The sequence below is a fragment of the Leptonotus elevatus genome, chromosome 20 (genome assembly GCF_054856555.1).
Source record: "Leptonotus elevatus isolate MCC_2025b chromosome 20, RoL_Lele_1.0, whole genome shotgun sequence".
NCBI lineage: Eukaryota > Metazoa > Chordata > Actinopteri > Syngnathiformes > Syngnathidae > Leptonotus > Leptonotus elevatus.
In genome coordinates, this window is record NC_141258.1 from 11,057,027 (window position 1) to 11,077,773 (window position 20,747).

Sequence of the window (20,747 nt, forward strand, 5' to 3'; positions counted from 1 at the left end):
ATTCCTAATTGGCAGGATGCGAGCAGTTTTTCGTACAAATGAGGCAGAAGCATAGTATTCATTGTCTGCTTTTATTTGTTTGAGAGATGTCAAAAGTAGTTGATTAATCGACAAGTAATCGATTATCGTATTAATTGGCAACTATTTTAATAATCTAGGAATCGTTTGGAGCCATTTTTTAATTGAAAATTGTCAACTGCAAAGAACGGTTGAGGAAATGGTAGTTATTACAAAAACGGCCGGCAGGTGGCAGCAGAGTATAAGAGATCAACCAGGACCATGTTGAAAAAAGCTAATTTACTCACAATTCTATACAGATTTGTGAATTATGATGAAACTTAGCTATATTCAAATACTAATTGCTGCAAAAGGGAAACGGATAGAAATATACTTTTTTCTCCTGAAGAAAGAAGAGACTCTAATCTTTCTTTTGGTAGGTGCCGTGTTTTTATAGCAATGGAACACAATATTCTGTAAGCCTTGCAAAATCAGTCAAAATCCAGTAAAACAGCCGGGAGCGAAGGGGATTGCTTAAGTGAAAATGGCTGGGAGTGAATGAGTTCATTATGATTTTTTTTTTATGTAATCGCCTGACACCCCTAATCACTATATGAATACAAAATAAACACTAATCACTGGTAAATAAACAGTAATCAGGAGGAAAAAATGGTTTTGTAAATACACTTTAATGCAAATTCAAATGATTAATCGATAGATGAATCAATTCTAAAACGATTCGATAGCGACAGCACTAATTTGTTTTGCCGCAGAGGCTTATTAATTCCACTGACTATATTCTATGATTATTCTCTTGCAGCGACTCTTCGGTGCCTTGACTGTGTGATGTAGTCACGAAATGGCAGAGAGTGGAAACAATTGGGTGCAAGGATGCGAGAAGGATGCAAGAGGAGGTGGCAGAGCCTTCCCGGACGCCCACAGCCCAGATGTTGTCCCAAACACGCTCGGGACAAAACGACATCTCCCTCGAGGGATTGTTATCCAGCTGACGGGAACGGAGGGAGAGTGGAGCAGCCTGGATGAGAGCGAGCTCATCTTCTCGCTGGATCATGACGAGTACGATCCATCGGCGCCTCATTCGAGTCCGAAGCAGATCTCCAGTGATGATAACCGAGGATCGCAGTCCCAAGCGTTCCATGTCCCACTTTCACCCTCATCTCCCGGTTCTTTAGGTAATTGCTCCGCCACGAGCCCAACATTCCTCTCCCCGGGCCCATCCTCGCCCACTCATCGGCCATTGGCCAGTCTGGTAAAGTCGCTTTCCACAGAGCTGGAGCTAAGAGAAGGCTCCACCCTCAGACCAAAACCCCTTCTCAACCTCGTGAAGTCGATCTCCACAGAGCTGTCCCGTTCGGAACCGGAAGTGTCTCAGTCCAAATCCGATTCGCGCCTCAACCTCCACCTGTTGAAGCAGCTTACACAGCCCAAGAACCGAAGCAGCGGCGACTCTCGGACGGCGCCGCCATCTCCCAGCACGCTCTCTCCAAGCGGGGAGGGTCTTAAAGGCGGTTTCTTTAAGATGGAGCTGGAGGACACCAAGAGGAAACTCTCGGAGGCGGTCCATGAGCCGCTGAGCAGTATGTTCAACAAGATTCGGAGAGAAGATAGCACAGGCAGCCCCAAACATGGGTGTAAGACCACCCAGGTCGTTTCCAGAGGCTTGGGACGGAAGGCTAGCACGGATACGGGGGTCTCGGAATCTTCCGTTTTTGACTGGCCTTCAGTTAGATATCCTGTGAGAAGCCCTAGCAGCACCTGTCCCGTGCATCACTGTAAACATCTTAGCGATGGAGAGCAAGAATTTTATCGAGATGGAGACACGATGCAGGTTTTTTCCAGGGATCCAGCACAGCTTGCATCTTATGGGACGTCTCAACTACACGCAACCAATCCTCCACCATGCATGAGTTTATTCTGTGTAGCAATACTATCCTACGGTTATTTTACCCTACCTCTAAATCCGTACTTCTCTGGCCTGGCTCTTGGGTTGGCAATGGGTTTCTTGCTTGGACTCTTGCTGATTAGAATGGGCTCTTCCAGGTCCTTCAGTTCAGTTTCTCCAAGCAGACCACTTCTGGGAGACGGGATTCCAAAAGGTTGCTCCACTGAGCCGGACATCCTCAAGGTAAATTGAGTCAGTGGAACTTCTCAAGTTGAACACAGTTTCTGGTTTGATCAAATTTCGAAACAATGCCCCTACACTCTAAAAATAGTTGGGTAAAAAGCTAACCCAACTATGGGTCAAAAATGGACCGATCCTCTACTTGGATCTATTTGACCCAACTTTGAGTCAAGAACTGGGTCTTTAAAACAACTCATAAAAATTAGTCAGATCTTTAACTTAGGTCAAAAAATTGGGTCATTTTATATAACAACCCAGAAAGTTAGATCAAAGTAATCCATAAAAAGGATCGGTCCTTTTTTAAATTTTATCCATAATTGGGTTACTTTTGACCCAATTGTTTTTAGAATGTATAAAAAAAGAAGAAGAAAGGGAAGCGACTCTGTATCCAGTATTTTTTAGCTTCTGATAAGTGCCACATGCCGGGCTTCATTGCTTAATGTCACTGTCAACAATGTGTAAATCAATAGCATGGTGAAGTGCTGCCTCCACGAGTGAAAATACAATCAATGATGCCTTTGATTCAGGGCCGAACCTGGCAGGCCTCCTTAACTCCATCTGTAAGTGTCATAGTAACAAAATCCATACTATACTCTTGCTAATTTCAGCAAGACAAAAATGGGGTGTGTGAAGTCTACTATAATGTTTTATCTTTGACCCCAAAGATAAAAAATGACGAAAATGGTTTTCAATTGCAAACAACCAAAAAAGTCACATTTCCAAACAAACACAAATTCTCGTTAACAGTGATGTCACACAAGTTTTAAATAAGTCAATATTAAAATGTGAAAACAGTTAATTAAGCGCTCCATTGGGCACGTCTTAGGATCAAAATCATCCAGTACCAACCGTAATTTACTTCTCAAACGTTTCCTTTAATACAAATAGTTCAACCTGTCCCATATGCAATTTCCCCATCACAAATGTTTAAACTACTGTGCTGCTGACATTTAAACGCGACAATTATAATCACAATACTACTCATCATAATGAACTTTCACTCACCCAAATTGCTTCTAAAACCGCACTGTCAAGTGAAAGGTCGTTCCTCTGCCACTGTTCATGTTCTTCCACAGATGAATAAAAAAGTCTCGCTATACGGAATGGCCAGAAGGCAATTAAAAGCAGAACTCTCTGGACTTTTAGTAGTAATTACTGCACTCGTACAGCGACTGGAGAGGATGTCTTCTCCAGCAGCAGTTTGCAGCACATTCTGGCAAGGAAGGAAGAAGCTGCAATTTGTTAGCGCATAAAGCAGGTGGGGGTCTGAAAGTGGTTTGCATGGAGGGGATTAGTAACAGTTTAGATTTAGTTTGCAACAAAACAACCTCAAACATTGAGTCGTTTTGTGGGTTATTTATTCCAATTGGGTCAAAAGCAACCCAATTTTAATCGTTGGGTGGTTTTGTGGGTTATTTCATTGATTATTTGTGTACCTTTTTACTTTTAAAACATCTTGGTCTTTTGGGGTTTTTCATTTCAACCCAACATTTTGGGTTAAATGAATAACCTACAAAACAACCCGGTTTGTTTGTTTGTTTCATTTACTTGTGTACACCTACGCTCTAAAAATAATTCTGTCAAAATAGATTAATTAATTAATTAATTAAAAAGAATGTGTCAAAATGGGCCTAACACAACTTTTTGGGTTATTCATTTTGATCCAACTTGTTCTGTTAAATGAATAACAAAAAAAAAAAAGTTGCGTTGGGCCCATTTTGGCCCTATTTTTTTGTATGACCCAACTTTTTGGGTTAGATGAATAACAAACAAGACACATTTTATTGTGGGTTTGTTTTGTGGGTTATTTCATTTCCTTCTGTACCAACACTTTAAAAACAGTTGGGTCAGAAAACAAACAAACAAATTAGGTGAAAAGGTCCCAACACAACTTTTTGGGTTATTCAGTTTGACTCAACTTTTGGGTTAAATTAATAACCCACAAAATAACCTAATTTGTTGGGGTGTGTTCTGTGGCTTATTTAATTCACTTCTGTACCTACTAAACTCTAAAAACAGCTGATTAAAACAAAATCTGACAAACTAATTGGGTCAAAAAGGGCCCAACACAACTTTTTGGGTTATTCATTTTGACTCAACTTTTGGGTTAAATTAATAACCCACAAAATAACCTAATTTGTTGGGATTTGTTTTGTGGGTTATTTAATTCACTTATGTATCTACTAAACTCTAAAGACAGTTGGGTAAAAAAAAACAACAACAACAACTGATTGACAAATTGGGTCAAAAAGGGCACAACACAACTTTTTGGGTCAGCAATTAAAAATCCTACAATAAAAAAAAAATTGGGGTTGTTTTCTGTAGAACAACCCCCCAATAAATGATACACTTGAAAAAAAAAAACATTTAGGTAAAAGAATAACCCAATTTTGGTAAAAAAATGAACAGATCCACTACTTGGGTCAATTTGACCCAACTTTCAAAAATGTTTGGTGTTGTTTTTAACAAACTGACTATTTTTTGTATTGGTTGATACAAAACAAGTCAATTTGGGGGGTTGTTTTGTGCAAAACAACCCAGAAATTGACTCAAGTAGTGGATCAATCCATTTTTGACCCAACTGTTTCTAGAGTGTTTGTAGTGAATTAAATGGGTTATTCATTTGCCCTGACCAAAGTATTGTGAAAATGTCTTTAACTGTACATCATCTGTGTATTTTCTAGGGTTGGATGAATGAGACTCATGATTACGACCCAGAAACGTATCATTCAGCGCAGACTCACTCCGTGTTTGCCACTCTGGAGGGATCTTGTCTCCGACTCGACACCCCCCAATCCAACATCAGCCGCCGGGCCACGTACGACGAAAGAATCAACGAGTCCACTTTCATAAAGACGCGCACCTACCAGCTGGAACAGAGCAAAGTAGGAGTAAATATTTCCTTTTTATGAATCCTGAGGGGTACACAACCGTCTACTGCAGTTTTTATTTGAATGAATTCAACAGACATTTCGCTCCAAACCACAGATGGAATGCTGAAGGATACATTAGGGAATGATAATCCAACAGATGTTGGGGGTGTATCATTATTCATTTTGGGCCTAAGTGCTTGGCTAGGAGAAAGACTAGCTAACTGTTTTCGGATACATTTGTGCTACCATGACCTTCAGAATTCATTGAACAAACATGTTCAAGAGTGTATAAAAATAATCTAGACTAATCATTATCTTTTGAGGAATGTCTACAGTCACTGCTAAATTCTAATGACAAGTCATTGATTCAAATATAAATGTGAATCTGTGTCCCCCAAAGGTATTCTTGCTGCCGTCTGTGTTGGCTCGCAAGCGAATATGGAACCCCAAATATCCAATCTGCATCCAGCTGACCAGTGGCGTAAACTCCCAGGAGGAGGCTGGACAAAGGTCGGAGGACAGTCAGGAAGTGGAGGGGCAGCCAACAACTGCACCCGCTAGTTCACATCAACATTCTTCTGAAACAACTCTTTACCTCTTTGGACGCACGGGGAGAGAAAAGGAGGAGTGGTTTCGTCATTTCCTGCTGGCATCCACGGATGCCGAGCGGGGAAAGGACCGGGACAAGCCAAGACCTGCCAGATGTGTGCCTCGTTCGGGTAGGAGAATCATACTGATGATGCATCAGTCACGACAAGGCCTCTAGATAAGGCATCTATGCCAAGAGTATATATGTGTGGATTATGGATTACATGCTCCAATTCTTTGCATGTCAAAAGCCAATCCTATTTGTGAGAACATACAGATCTCATACACAAACACCGGGAAACAACGGTCGTGTTTGTGTTGCTTTGGTCAGTGTCTCAATTGCTAGTAAGGAAATACTTCAGTTTGCATATACTATACAGAATTGCATCATATTTAGTTTTTAATTTTGTGTGAGGGAAATTAGGTAAAAGACACTCAGTAGTGCTCTAATAATACGATAGATTGGCCCTCATTACAACAAGTAAGGAGAACCTGACCATTGAGGGCTCTAAAAATGTTTACTGAATCCTAAAATGAAAAGTGAGCCACTACAAGGACGACAGAATGGGAATAATGTGGCTGAACCTCTCTGACCTAGGCAAAAGCTGAGCAGCAGCGTTCTGAACTAATTGGAAACGGTCTAATAACGCTTTGTTCAGACTGATTAAAGAGACTTGCATTTCCATTTCAGATTTTTTTTTTCTTCTTCAGATGGGAATACCAGGAATGGGTTAATTTTAAATAGTAATTAAAAATGATGGCCTGACCGAATATGACACCGAGATAAAATTAAATAAATCCTAAAATCAGAATTAACGTAAAATTAATCTCAAGGTCATCCTCATAAAAGTGCGATGAGATACCTTAAAATATGCTGATGTCTACAGGAAGCATATAAGAGCGCAAAAAGCATGAGCCCTAAGATTGACCCTTGTGGAACACCGCAAGTAAGAAAGAGAGACAACCACAAAACATGATCTAATTGATACTATAAATTTGAAACAATTAAAAGGGAAGTCAACCCCCCAATTTTTTTTGACAATAATATATTCTATGAAGCCCCACCAGTCTAAATATGTTATTCTGTTTATTGTGTGTTAATGTTCCACAAGGGTCAATCTTAGAGCTCATGCTTTTTGCGCTCTTATATTCTTCCTGTTAGACACCAGCAAATTTAAAAGTGGAAGTCAACCTTAAACATTTCTTGACAATACGTTATATGTGACCTCACTCGTCTAAACATGACATTCTGATTAATATTACATTTGTGGAATATGAGTTAAGCAGCAAAATCCAGCCGTTTTTATCCATCTCAGGGGGCGACCATTTTGCCATTTGCTGTAGAATGAAGATGACATCAATGTTGCTCAGGTCTCAAGTAACAACTAATCACAGCTCAGCTTCAGAAAACAGGTGAGTTCTGATTGGTCGCCCTGTGCAACTGTGATGTCATCTTCAGTCGACAGCAAGTGGCAAAATGGCCGCCTCCTGAGACGGATTAAAACGGCTGGATTTTGCTTCATAACTCATATTCCACAAATGTAATATTAATCAGAATGTCATGTTTAGACTAGTGAGTTCACATATAACGTATTGTCAAGAAATGTTTAAGGTTGACTTCCACTTTTAAATTTGCTGGTGTCTAACAGGAAGAATATAAGAGCGCAAAAAGCATGAGCTCTAAGATTGACCCTTGTGGAACATTGCAAGTAACCAAGACAGACAACCAGAAAACATGATCTATTTGGTACTATAGATTTAAACCAGTTAAGCGTAGGCCCCAAGATGCCTTCCCATTCCCTTAGTTTCTATGACGATATGATGGTCAATGGCCTAAATAATATTTCTCATTTACTTCCATGTTTTTATAAATTTATTAAGGGCCTTTTAGGAGTATAAAGACTGACTTACAAATGAGTCACTCAGTGCTTAATCATGTTGGTCTGTTTTTTTTTATAAACAGAGAAAAAAATCAGTGCATACATGGCGTGAGGCCTAAACACCTCCACTTCACTACACATGCCACAACCATTATTTTTGCCAACTCCATAAAATGTCCATTTCCCTGCAGGTGACCCAGTACTGTCGCAGGCTATCAGCGGCCACAGCGATATCCCAGGCAGCAGAGGCTCCAGCAGAGTGGGCAGCAGTGAAGACGACGCCCCCTCCGCGCCTGCAGTTCCTCTCACTCAGACCTCCTCGAGCAGCACAACCACCAGGGGCCTTTCACTGCTTGACTACTCCGGGTACATGTCTCGTCTTCTGGCTACGGAAGACTCGCTCCCGCTCTCCAGCCCTGGAGTTGGCAGCGCAGAGACGAGCCCCAAACTCAAAGGAAACGTAAGTCATGCTGAAGCTGAAGCGGAGCGCTCGGGCTGGTCCTTTAACGCGCTTGCTAAGAGTCAAGAGAGACTTCAGTTGTAGATTTGTCATCCGTAACTAAGTTGTCACTTCCACAGTGTACCTGCGATCTGGTGGATTACTCTGGGAGGAGTTTGGCTCTATGGGTGAACGCTCTGATTGGTCGAATCTTTTGGGACTTCCTGAGAGAGAAGCACTGGGCTGACATGGTTTCCCTTAAAATCCAGAAGAAGCTCAGCAAAATCAGAGTAATTAGTGTCTTTCTGCCTTCCTTTAGTATACTATTAATAGATGTAAAATTTTCCATTATGTGTGATGCAAAGACTCATTTCCATTTCCTTCATAAGTGATGTTTACGTCATCTCATTTTACAGTTGCCTTACTTTATGAATGAATTGACCCTGACTGAGCTGGATATGGGTTGCTCTATCCCAAAAATCATATCTACCTCCCGACCACAGGTTAACCATAGAGGTGAGCATCAACGCTGCAAAATAAGACACGCATACATTCGTGCACAAACATTTGATGTGGACATGAATAACATCTTACCTCTCACACACACAGAAAGAAACTGTCAAACACAAGCAACTACCCAGTCTCACAGTCATCAAAAACCTCTACTCACAAACCTCTCTCCTATGCCACAAACCTCTCACGCACAGCCAAAAACCCTCTTACTAAAACGAAAATACTCACACAGAGAAAATGAAAGTAATATTATTTTTCTGTGCAAGAAGTTTTTTGTCTGATGATTATTTTTGTGTGAGAGTTTTTTTGGTGAGTTCTGTTGTTGTTTTTTTTGGTTTTGTTTTGAGTGAGAGGTTTGTTTGGTGTGAGTATTTTTGTTAGTTGAGAGGTTTTTGATCTGTGCCCAATAAAGATCTGGTGTGAATGAGATCATTTTTATCACAGGTTTTATTGGGGTGGGGGGGGGTATTTTTGTTGTTTCAGAGAAGTTTTGGTGTGGGCCCAAGAGAGGACTTGAATGAGAGATTTATTTTTTTGGTCTGGAATTTATTTTTTGTGATTGTGAGAGATATTTTGGAGGGGTGAGTTTTTTGTGTGTAAAAGAGGTTCTTTTGTAAGTGTAAGAGGGTTTTGGTGATTTTTTTTGTGGTGAATGAGAGATTTTTTATTTATTTTTTGGTCCTAGTTTTTTTTTTGACTAAAATAATTTTTGGGGTGGAATGAGTGTGAGGTTTTTTTTTTGGGGGGGGGGGGGGCAATTGAGAGGTTATTTGGTAATGTGAGAGTTTTTTGTTGTGAGAGTTTTTTTGGTGAAAGTGAAAGGTTGTGTGTAAGTGTTTTCTGGTGTTTATGAGAGAATTTTTGTCTGAGATTTCATGTGAGTGTAAGAGAGGTTTTTTTGTTTTGTTTTTTTGTGTGGCGAGCAATTTTTTGGGTGTGTAATAAATTGTTTGAGAAATGTGAGACTTTTGTTGTTTGGAGTAACTTGATGTGTGTGTGATTTGTGTGTGTGTGTGAGAGACAGTTTTTGTTGGTTAATGTCTTTCTTGTGTGTGGGTGTGTGTGTGTGTGTGTAATTTTTTTTTTAGAGAGATTTTCAGTATGTGCCCAAAAGAGGTCTCTGGGCATGTGTGAAAGGTTTTTAGTTGTGTGTGAGGTTTTATGTTCATCTTGACATGTTTTTGCTGTGCTTTTTATTTTTATTTTATTTTATTTTTTGTGTGTTCAAGATCAATTAAATTTTGACCTACATGGCAGCGCATACATACACATGCCGTGACGGACGTGCATCAAGCAGTCGCGCCCTATGATTACACTCTAAAAACAGGTTAGGTCAAAAGTAACTCAATTATGGATAAAAAATGGACCGATCCACTTTATGGGTCAGTTTAACCCAACTTTCTGGGTTGTTTTATACAAAATGACCCAAGTAAAGGATGTGACCCATATTTATGAGTTGTTTTATACTAAAAGAAGTAGAGGATCGGTCCATTTTTGGGTTATTTTTAACCAAACTCGTGTACGGTGGAATGAGAGCACTCTACAGCTCACGTAACATTATCCTTTAATAATCATTTGGATTTGTGTGCACGTTTAAAAAAAAAAAAAAATCGAGGAAACGTGAGAGTGTTTGTCTTCCAGATTTCTCATGTTACACAGTCACAATCATACAAACTCAGCCTGTCCCATTTTCTAAATGCCAATGTATCACACCCACAGCGTAATTCCTTGTAGTGTATCGTGAATGTGCAAGACCCGATAATCACAATGAAAGCTGTTTTAATCTGCCCACTGTGAATGTGTGCCCAGATTAGGTTTTGAGGGGGATTTGTCTTACTCAGGGTGCTCTGGCGCTGACCCCACTGCGCTTCGCATTTTCAGGCCTGTGGCTGGAGCTGCAGCTGGCCTACAACGGCACCCTGCAGATGACCCTGCAGACCAAAATCAACCTGGCCAAGCTGGGCAAAGACGGCGGCCACGACACCGACTGGTTGACTCAAACTGGAAATACGCAGTTAGTAACGACATTTGGAGGACAAACGGTTCTCTGTGTCTGTGTGTGGGTGTGTGAACGTATATGTGTGAGTGCGTGCCTCCAAGTCATTATAGTGAACGACAACTAATGAAGCAATTCAAACTGATATTGAAACAATATTTTCATGAAATAATAGAAAAATGACATTGCATTAAAAAAAATTACAACTAACCAAAAATACATCTTATAACGAACGACCTTTAATTTGGGCAAAAATTTAAAGTACAGAAGAAAGAAAATGCAGTTTACTTTATTACACAATACTTAAAAATAAAAAATGAATAGGCTAATAAAACTATAGGGATGAGCGAGTCCCGATACCAGATATCATATCAGACCAATACTCTGCCTTATTTCAAGGTATCGGTACTCGCGACCTCTTGTGCCCATTTTACAATCAGGAACTAGAAATTAGAAATAAATAAAGAATAGAAAACTTTTATGCATTTTTTAAGAAAAATGCTTGGGATGAATAGGTCTTTCTTTAAAATTGTCTGCCATCGTTTCTGTGGAAAATTTTATGTATGAAAAATACTACTGTTAGAGAGTCAAGAGTACTTGCACTGGTATTGAATGCCCCTAACTAAAATTAATAAATACTAAACCAAAATAAAGCATTTTCTAAGAAAAATAAACTAATAAAAGCAAACAAACCCACTGTAAAAAAAATATTATAAAATATATATAAATTGTACTTATTTTTTATGTTGGTGCTAATACTTGCAACGGCTTCTGTCAAACATTCAGTATGTGAGAAATCACATACGCACTCACACACACCTCCGCATCTCACCCCTCAGCCGTACACTGCACTGATTAGCACAAGCGCACTGTCACACAAACTCACTTGTGGATTAAAAGTCCAGCCGGAGTTCGACATCCTCCGCAGTCACCAAGCCGTTTAAGTCTCTCCCTGTCGACGAGACACTTCCACTTGTGCTTGTAAGCACTCCTGTCAAACAAGTATCAACCACTCAGATTGTATTTAGTCTCCACTTTAGTGCCTTTTTTTTAATGTTTTTTTTTTTTTTTTTGCTGTTTTAGCTGCAGACCCATTTTAAGTGTGCTGGCAGACAGTGATGAGGAGTCCTCCAGTGCTGGTTCATCTGATGATGACGAGCTTCTCCTGGCTGAGCCTCAGGGCCCCACTTGGGAAAAGGGCCCGTCATCGGCAGCGGATGGGTAAATATAAATAGTATTAGGGCTGTCAGACGATTAAATTTTTTTAATCGCAATTAACTCATTGACTCTCAGCCGTTTTCACGGAAGCAATCCCCGTCACCCCTGGCTGTTTTACTGGATTTTGACTGATTTTGCAAGGTCCACAGAATATTGTGTTCTATTGCTATAAAAACATGGAACCTACCGAAAGAAAGATTAAAGTCTCTTCTTTCATCAGGAAAAAAAAAAGTATATTTCTATTAGCATTAGAATATAGCTAAGTTTCATCATTATTCGAAAATACATTTAGAAATGTGAGTAAATGCGTTTTTTCAACATGGCCCTGGTTGATCTCTTTTTGCTCTGCTGCCACCTGCTGGCCGTTTTTGTAATTACTACCATTTCTTCAACCGTTCTTCTGTATGCTCTAGCATAAAAAAACAAAATAAAATATAAATAAAAATTTGGGACACTTAAAAGGTTTAAAACAGAATGTATTTATCAATTTTGGGGAGCAAATTAGTTAATCGCATGACTCATGATTAATCACAAATTTTTATATCTGTTCTAAATGTACAATAAAATATTTTATAAATACAACTTTTCATACTCTTGTTAACATAAAAATATATATTTATATATATATATATATTATTTTAGTCATTGATGTAGTAATTTCACAATAATTTGTAAAATTGGGTTAAAATTAAAAAGATCTGCTGTACTGCAAACGAGTGTGATATTGATTTATATTGATGTCATTTTTCTGCCACTAGATGGCATAATTCCATTTTTAAGACGTTGGTGACATTTCAGTGCATTTTTCTTTTCATATTAAGAGCTAGCTCATCTTCAACATGAAGTTAAAATTGTAAAATATATGCATTCATTATTCAATTTATTACTGCAAAAATTTGGACGTGGTCGTGTCTGCTGCGTTGCGACTGGAATTCCCCCAGTACAGGCTTTCCAAGTAAGGGGTGGTCATTAATCGTCCATAAAAAAAAAGTGTGTTAAATGACCTTTAAATTAACTCAAAATTAACACACTCATTTGGACACGCCTAATAAATATTGTCCAACTCCAATTCAACAGAATGTTTTTTTTTTTATTCTATGTGGCAGTTACTTAATGTTAGACTCTCCTTTTATTTTTCAAGCAGGGCATCCAACTGCTAAATTTGGCCACACTAATACTTTCCACCCTCTCTGTAATCGTGTCTTACAGGACAGGGGGCGGAAAGACTGGCAGGAAGATTTTGAGATTTGTGGACAAAATCGCTAAATCCAAATATTTCCAGAAGGCGACTGAGAATGAGTTCATCAAGAAAAAGTTTGAAGAAATGTCAAACACGCCCCTCCTGCTCACAGTGGAGGTTCAAGAGCTGTCAGGGTCCCTTGTTGTCAACATCCCACCGCCCCCTACTGACAGGATATGGTAATGACAACCACGTGATGTCAAACTTGGAATGTCGTGAATGTTTGAGTGCCAAAACACAGTGTCACTTGCGTTATTACTCGCGAGTTATTCATGTGCGCTGAATGTTAATTAATCCGATGCAGGTATAGCTTCTGCGTACCACCCAAGCTGGATCTGCGTGTCCGGCCCAAACTTGGTGAGAGGGAGGTGACGTTATGTCATGTGACTGAATGGATTGAAAAGAAACTACAGGATGAGTTCCAGGTAAAGAAGTACAACCTGCCCGAATGCATGGTTTACATTCTTCTTAGCTACATTGTCTTTCTCTCTCTAGAAAGTATTTGTGCTTCCAAACATGGATGACATCTACTTACCCATGATGCACTCCAGTGTTGACAGGCCCCGCGCGTCGGAGCGTGCGTCCTCTCATTGCTGCCAGTTGCAAAGCTCCACTGAGTCCATCGAGCGGATGCCACCGGAGGTTACTTTAACGGAGTCGGACTATAACGCGGCTCTGGTGAAATGATTAGTCGGAGGACATGAAGGTGAGATTTGAAAACGCTCTCATAAAGGAGTCCAGGTTCATTTGCCTGTTTTGACTGTATCGTTCCAAAAGCAGAGTCACAAACCTCTCCGTCTGAACAAGGAATTTCGAAGAAGATGGACATACTGTACTGTGCTGTTAGTGATCACATGGCAAGTCAGATTTATTATTACTGTTTGAAATGATAATATTATGAGGGATCATTTTTATTGGTGTAAACTTCATCAGGTAGACTACATGACCAGCCTGTGGGCCTGTTCTAAAAATAGCGCACCAATGATAAGACAGTGATTTCTTAGGAATGTCGTAGAAGGGAAAATGTTAAAAGGAAAGTCAACCTAAAAATTTCCTATCAAAATAATATGTTGTATGCGCCTCCACTAGTCTAAACACGGCATTCTGATTAATATTGCTTTTGTGGAATATGAATTAAGTAGAAAAAATCCAGCTGTTTTTATCCAATTCAGGGGGCGGCCATTTTGCCACTTGAGCCAATCATGGCTCAGCTTCAGAGATGGCAAATCCAGGTCCAGAAAGTAAAAACCCTGCCACAGTTTGGCTTTAGCCCCTCGTGTTAGCTAGCTAGCTCCCTAGCAGGTAAACAAGCACCCAGGGATCTAGCTAGGGAGCTAGTTAGCTAGCACCTGGGGCTAAAGCCAAACTGTGGCTGGGTTTTTACTTTCTAGACTTGGATTTGCCACCTCTGCTCAGCTTGTGAATGTCACATGGTCAAACTCAGAAACCAGGTGAGCTGTGATCGGTCGTTACCTTAGCCCTAAGCAGCTAGTCGCAAAATGGCCGCCTCCTAAGATGGATGAAACAGGTGGATTTTGCTGCTTAATCATGTTCTACAAATGCAATATTAATCAGAATGTCGTGTTTAGACTAGTGGTGCGACATAGAAGACATTTTTGGAAATATTTTCATTTTATGTGACTCCGCCTTTAATATCAGTGCATTTACACAGAGGAATATTACTCATTTAAAAAAAACAACTAATAATTAAAGACAATTTGATCAAATTTGTTATTTCAGAAGCGTGCATCAAACTTCACATTAATCAAGAAGTAGTGTCAGTTTGAAAATGGTTGGTGACCCAATGTAAAGGATTTACAATGTTTACATCCCTATGAGGTTATTTGCTGCTTTCTTATTGGCTGATGCCGATTATTAAACAAAAAAACCCACTTTTGATTCATACTTTCAAAATCCCACCCGAGCATCCATTTTCTGTTCCAGTCCTCTTCAGAGTCGCAGGAAGTTCGAGCCGATGTAAGCGGAGTTCGGGTAACAGGCAGACCAAGATTCACAAGCACACCCTGTACGCGGCACCAGTCAAACACATGGTACATTCGTCGACTCGTTCGGCAGGAATAAAAAATTATTATTAATTACATGCCGCCGCGGTCTAATGAAAAACAAGTGCCTTCAGTTTTGTGTCACTTTTTTTCTTTTTTCCCATGTGACGCCGGGCCAAACGTTTTGCTTTAGGTCATGGAAAAGCAGCCAAAAAGGGTTAGGGTTAGAAATTCCATCACTCCTGCCTTTTTATCCTTTCTTTAAAAAGATGATGATGATCCAATAACTGCCACTTAAGCCACTAGTAGCAGAAACCCAACTAAATTATTCACCTTTAGTTGTGGCTGGTGGCTATAACCAATCAAACTGAATGCATATATCACTTTTTTTTTTGCCTGTATATTTGTTTCAGAAAAAAGCAGAGGAAATAACAACCGTAAGTTCCCAAGATCAAACTCCAACTGCTTTGCTGTTTTGTAACTTTTCAGAACTTGCGGTAATTAATTAAAGTTAAATGAACAAGTTATAATGAGTCCTCTCATTACGCAGTCAAAAATAAATACTAGTATGTGAAAGCTCTCCCTTTCCAAGAAAACAAAACTCCGTTCCTGCATGCATGATTTATTGCCATGCAACCTACTTTTAAAGAATGGTCACATCATTAGTACCAGGCATTTCTCCAAAAGCACAGACTGGAAGTGCACCTTTTCTAAAAATAAGTCATACAATTGATGATTATCTTATGAGAATGTGGCCCAACCAAAATAAGAGCTAAATATAATTGTTTTCTTTGGTCCCCTCGGGTCTCCTGACGACGGTGTTCGGTTTAGGTGAACGGTATGGGATTTTTTCTAATAGGTTTTTGGTGAGTTAACAAATACTCACCCACATACAAAAAAAAAAAAAAAGCTATGATGATGACATTACCGAATGAACAATACTGAGCTCTTTAGAAAAAATAAAATAAAAAATTACAAATAAAAATAAAAGTAAGGACAAAAACAAACAAAGATTTAAAATTATACCACCATCCAAACAGCAAGTGGCTGCCTCACAGTCAAGTCCACAAGGGTTCGAAACTGAGCTGTGTGTGTAGTTGGAATGTTCTCTGCAGCTTCCTCCCTGAGATGAGTGACTTATAACTAAAACTACAATTGGAAAAAAAACATTTTTCGTGAAAAAAATTTAATACAAACAAAAATGCCTAGAAAAAACGAAAACTACGTTCACAAAACTACCTAGAACGGACTATAATTATATTGAAAATGTCCTTCGTTTTCTTGTTTGGCAATTCATTTAATACATGAGCCTTTGGGGTTGATTTTAAATGTATTTATTTGCAGAGGTGGCAAATTCGGATCCAGACAGTAAAAACCCCTGCCACAGTTTAGCTTTAGCCCCTTGTGCTAGCTAGCTAGCGCCCTAGCATGTAAACGAGCACCTGGGGAGCTAGCTAAGGAGCTCGCTAGCTAGCTCCTGGAGCTAAAGCCAAACTGTGGCAGGGATTTTACTTTCTGGACCTGGATTTGCCACCTCTGTTTCAGTATTAGCAGGAAGAAGGATGTTCCAAGAGTGGTCTTCTTCTTTCAATTATCGGTGGATTGCAAGCAAGGTTCAGATGCATAGCGCCACCTACTGTACAAGCGAACCGTCATCTGGGAGTTGTGGTATGTCCACCAGATGACATCACTCCTAGTTGAACCAGTTTGCTTTTTTGTCTTGAATGGCTCTCTTGCTTTTGTCTAAGTCCAAAACGCAAAGCTAGGTAAGTAATGCTTCCATTTTTTTCCTTATATGACAAAATACATACAGTAAATAAAAATTAAAAAAAAGCACACTGAACAACTGTGTTGAATCAATGACATACTTCTCAACAGGAATTCAAATCGTAAATCCACTTTAGAAAGATGGCAACTTGGCAAACAAGGTATCCCAGCTTTGTAAATATTTTTTTGTTGAATTTTGACTACACAATACATACCATGGACAAAACTAATCCCGTGAAACTAGCACAAGCTAAATTAAAACGACTATATCTGAGTCATCTTGTTCACACATACAATCGCACTATGAGAAAAAAAGAAATCCTGTTTGCTTGCGGTGCGATTTTTAATAACTACATTTATTTGAGTAGTTTTACCAAATGACATGTGCAACATGAAAATCTATAAATCTATATATCATTTGATACGGATCCAAATCAAGCTTGCTTGGCCTTGAAAGACGTTTGCACCACAAATGACTGTGTCAGAATATTTTAACAACACCAATTCTTGTTTGGTTGATATGTTTATTGCTTTATTAAGTGTTGTTTCTGCTGCTACACATATTGAGCCGTATCTTTACTAATCAGATAAGCATGGAAGTGTAGTGTATCATAGTGATAAAGAGACCTACTTACGGGTAGTCTGATTACATTACTGTGCACACACACACGCACAAGTTTAAAAACAAAAATGGGGGAAGTAATCTGACCAGAGGACCTTCTTCCCATCAGCCTCACGTTTTTGGTCAAACATTCACTCGCTGTTTCCTTGTCTTTGTCTGTAAATACAATCAGCCCTTTCTTGGCTGTCAACAGCTTCCCTCCCAGTGCAAACACAAATGTTGCCTATTGTGTCTAGAAAACTTGCATCGTGGTTCTCGTATTCCATTTGTTATTTTAGTGAAACGAATAATGCCGTTTGAGCCACATTTTTTGGGTAACTTTTAAATGAGTGCGAGTTTTATTACATTCCAGGTCACCTTGGTAGATAACTTCAAAATGTCCTCCTTGCTGATGAAAGCAGGGAAACCCAAGGAAACGGTAGTGTGCTGGGAATTGTTGTCAAAGGTCATTTCAGTGTTTGCTCTCGTGAGACTTGGTCATTGCATCAGGTTAAAAACTTTTCAAAAGCACGTTATCTGCCCGAGCTCCAGTTTTACATTTTGTCGCACTCATGGACAAGTTGGCGCCTTCAATTAACGTAACGTCCATGTTTTGTTGTTGTTGTTTTTTAATGAATCACCACCACATCAGCCCCAAAATACGCCGGCCCACCAGGCATCTGCCCCATATGCCAGATGACCAGTCCAGCCCTGGGCAAAAGTGGTCCATGGCTGTCCTTAGAGAACCATGCTAAGCTAGCTGATTATAGCTCCCATACTGCAAGTCAACAAACAAACAACAATCAATGGTGCGCATTTGAGAAACCCACGGCAACATTTTAATGCGCATCCTCGGTTATACCACACGCAACATAAATGCTCTTTCGCGTTAGCATTAAGCTAGCAGAAGGGAAGGCTAAGCTATGTGGTCTTTTTAAATACACAAAATGTAATTCCCCTTGATTTGTGTTTAGTTCTATTTATTTCCCCCACTTTTCGCCAATCTTGTGTTTTTCCAGCTTCCCGCCCACAGCCGAGCTGGGATAGGCACCAGCTCGTTGCATTCCATTCAGTTCATTCTTCAGGGCTATTAAAGTGCAATAAACTGCCGTCCTTATAAGGAAGTGAAAGTTTTTACATAGCCAAAACGAAATTCTTGATTGATGATCTTCAATGATTCTTCAAGTCAGTCAGTCTCCTGGATTCAGAGCGGATGGGGGGGGGGGGGGACAGCCCGTCTCGTGGTCAACCACCCCCACTTTGGCATGCCCTGGGCAAAGAAATGAAGTTCCTTTGTCCTTGATGAGGTTGGAAGACTTACAACCGGCCGATCATCGTTACAATCAAGTTAAGATGAACTGGCCGAAAGCGCATTTTGTGTTTTATTCTTTTACTATTAATACAGTTAAAGGTTGTCCCGGTCCTGAAGTAACGAGCTGCCCCAGACCATATCTGTAGTTTTTGTCTCGTCAGTCCATAGTACATATTTTTATGTATGTATAAGTGAAGGTGTTTTTTGGCAAATGTGCAGTGAATCTTTGTGTTCTTTGTGAACTTTGCCTTGGTTGCCTTTTTATCCCAGTGTTTTTTCCAATGGTTGAGTCTAGTGTTAATTTCGGCAATAAAAACTAAACAAAAATAATTTCGTTACAATAAGTGTTGGACTAAAATCAATGGACATTTTAGTTCATAAACAAAAATATGATATGATTTTGTCAAATCTGGTCTCTGTTGTGTCATGTGACACACAGTGACACACCCCCTTTTAAATCTGCAGCTAACAAGTGCAAGATACACAAACACATGGGACAGACAAGAAGTGGATTCCAAAAAAGTAAATAATTGTTATAATTTAACATGAATCCAACGGCTATAACATTCCAACAATAATGTTAATACGGCCGCTAACTGATGTTGGCTAACTTACTAGCACATGGCATGGAGCCATAGTAGCCACTGTAATTGTATGTGAAGTTGTTTTCCATCAAAAAGATGTGAAGTAGTTTTAGACCCAAAACTAAAAACGCCGACAGTTTTTGTTGAGTAAAACTAGATGAATACAATTATGTTTTCTTGGACTACAATAAAGACTAAAATGCAAGATTTATAGTCGACTTGAAATTAACTAAATAAAAACATGATGCGGTTGACTGACTGTGATAAAGACTAACAAGCGTGACTGAAATTGGACTAAAACTGAGACTACATTTAAAAATGGTGGATAAAATGAACACTAGTTGAGTGGCCAAATCTGATAGTTATCAGAAATTGAACTTAGCTGTATGGCAGTTCCAAATGTTAAAATGTTGCTCTAGTTTGACAAAGGTTCAGCCCTGGAACAGATTATTTATGTTTAAAAAAAATATATAAACAGTATGTACAGTATTTTGAATGAAATGAATCACCAAGGGCCTCACCCGTAATTTACTCCATACTAATCACATTTCTAAAGCTTGGCCAAACTCCCCTCATTGTTCAGGAGGCGGTTCTGTCGTCCACACCTTGAATTAAAAGCCAGTTGTCACTTTCATTTAGATAATAATAGAATGTCTGTTTGTTCTTGTCTTAGCAACATACACAAAACAACATTCCAAACGGTTAATTCATTAGAGCCTTTCAAGAGCAATTACCAGCCTCTATTGTGGAGGGGAAAAAAATGAAAGTTGTCACCAAGCCAAAACAGAATTCATGCTCTATAATAATACATCGTTCCGTCACACGTGATTCATCCATTTAGCATTCACCTCAGAAATGTGACGCAACAGATTGCATTGGCTTGATCCACAGCTGAAAAAAATGCAGCCTTACCTACAGGGCTACAAATTGCAATGATGTACTAAAATATATATTTTGACTGTTATTGTTGTTGATTTTTTATTTTTTTTTACATCATAAGAACAATATAAAATCAGGGCTAGAAATAACAGTTTTGCTCATCTGTGACTTGCGCAATTTTTTCAATTTGAGGAGCACTTTTTTGCAGGTTAATTCAAGGGACTTAATGCGAAGAAGAAGGAGGGGGGCATGGCTATATTGGGGCGTTTTAAAATGAGTTATTTACTAATTTCTCCAAAACAAATCGATAATATAATTTTCCTGAAAAATACTTGGAGAGTTTATGAGTGAAAAATCGTCCCTTCAAAGAGGGCATATTTAGAGAAGTCTCAAAATCAAAATTGTTGACCACGTGATGTATTTGGGGGGGGTCAGGCGATTAAAACTTTAATAATTAATTGCATGCCTTCAATAGTTAACTCACGATTAATCGCAAATTTTATATCTGTTCTAAATGTACAATGAAATATATTTTCTAAGTTTGCATACCCTTGTTAACACAAAAGTGGGAAAAAAATAAACTAATCGAAATATGGCTGCATTTTTAGTCATTGATACAGTTATTTCATAATAATTCATAAACTTGAGTTCAAATTAAAAATATGTACTGTAGTGTGATATTGATTTGTGTTGGTCATTTTTCTGCCACTAGAT

General features: G+C 39.2%; 1 protein-coding gene across 6 annotated transcripts in view; it reads left to right on the top strand.

The window, feature by feature from the left end:
- tex2l (testis expressed 2, like) overlaps nt 1-16,267 on the top strand; it is a 30,865-nt gene extending 14,598 nt beyond the window's left edge. For 2 of the 6 annotated variants that reach the window (XM_086064251.1, XM_086064250.1), the window contains 11 exons: nt 818-2,143; nt 4,825-5,025; nt 5,414-5,732; nt 7,673-7,941; nt 8,061-8,210; nt 8,337-8,436; nt 10,315-10,447; nt 11,513-11,650; nt 12,857-13,066; nt 13,192-13,312; nt 13,383-14,027. In XM_086064251.1, coding sequence (XP_085920377.1) covers nt 857-2,143; nt 4,825-5,025; nt 5,414-5,732; nt 7,673-7,941; nt 8,061-8,210; nt 8,337-8,436; nt 10,315-10,447; nt 11,513-11,650; nt 12,857-13,066; nt 13,192-13,312; nt 13,383-13,574 — 3,120 coding nt within the window. In that variant the 5' untranslated portion in view covers nt 818-856 and the 3' untranslated portion in view covers nt 13,575-14,027. Of the gene's footprint in view, nt 1-817; nt 2,144-4,824; nt 5,026-5,413; nt 5,733-7,672; nt 7,942-8,060; nt 8,211-8,336; nt 8,437-10,314; nt 10,448-11,512; nt 11,651-12,856; nt 13,067-13,191; nt 13,313-13,382; nt 14,028-14,831 lie in introns of those variants that run through there. The other 4 variants (XR_015091662.1, XR_015091661.1, XM_086064252.1 and 1 more) reach the window with 4 other exon arrangements.
- Nucleotides 16,268-20,747: the final 4,480 nt, after the last annotated feature.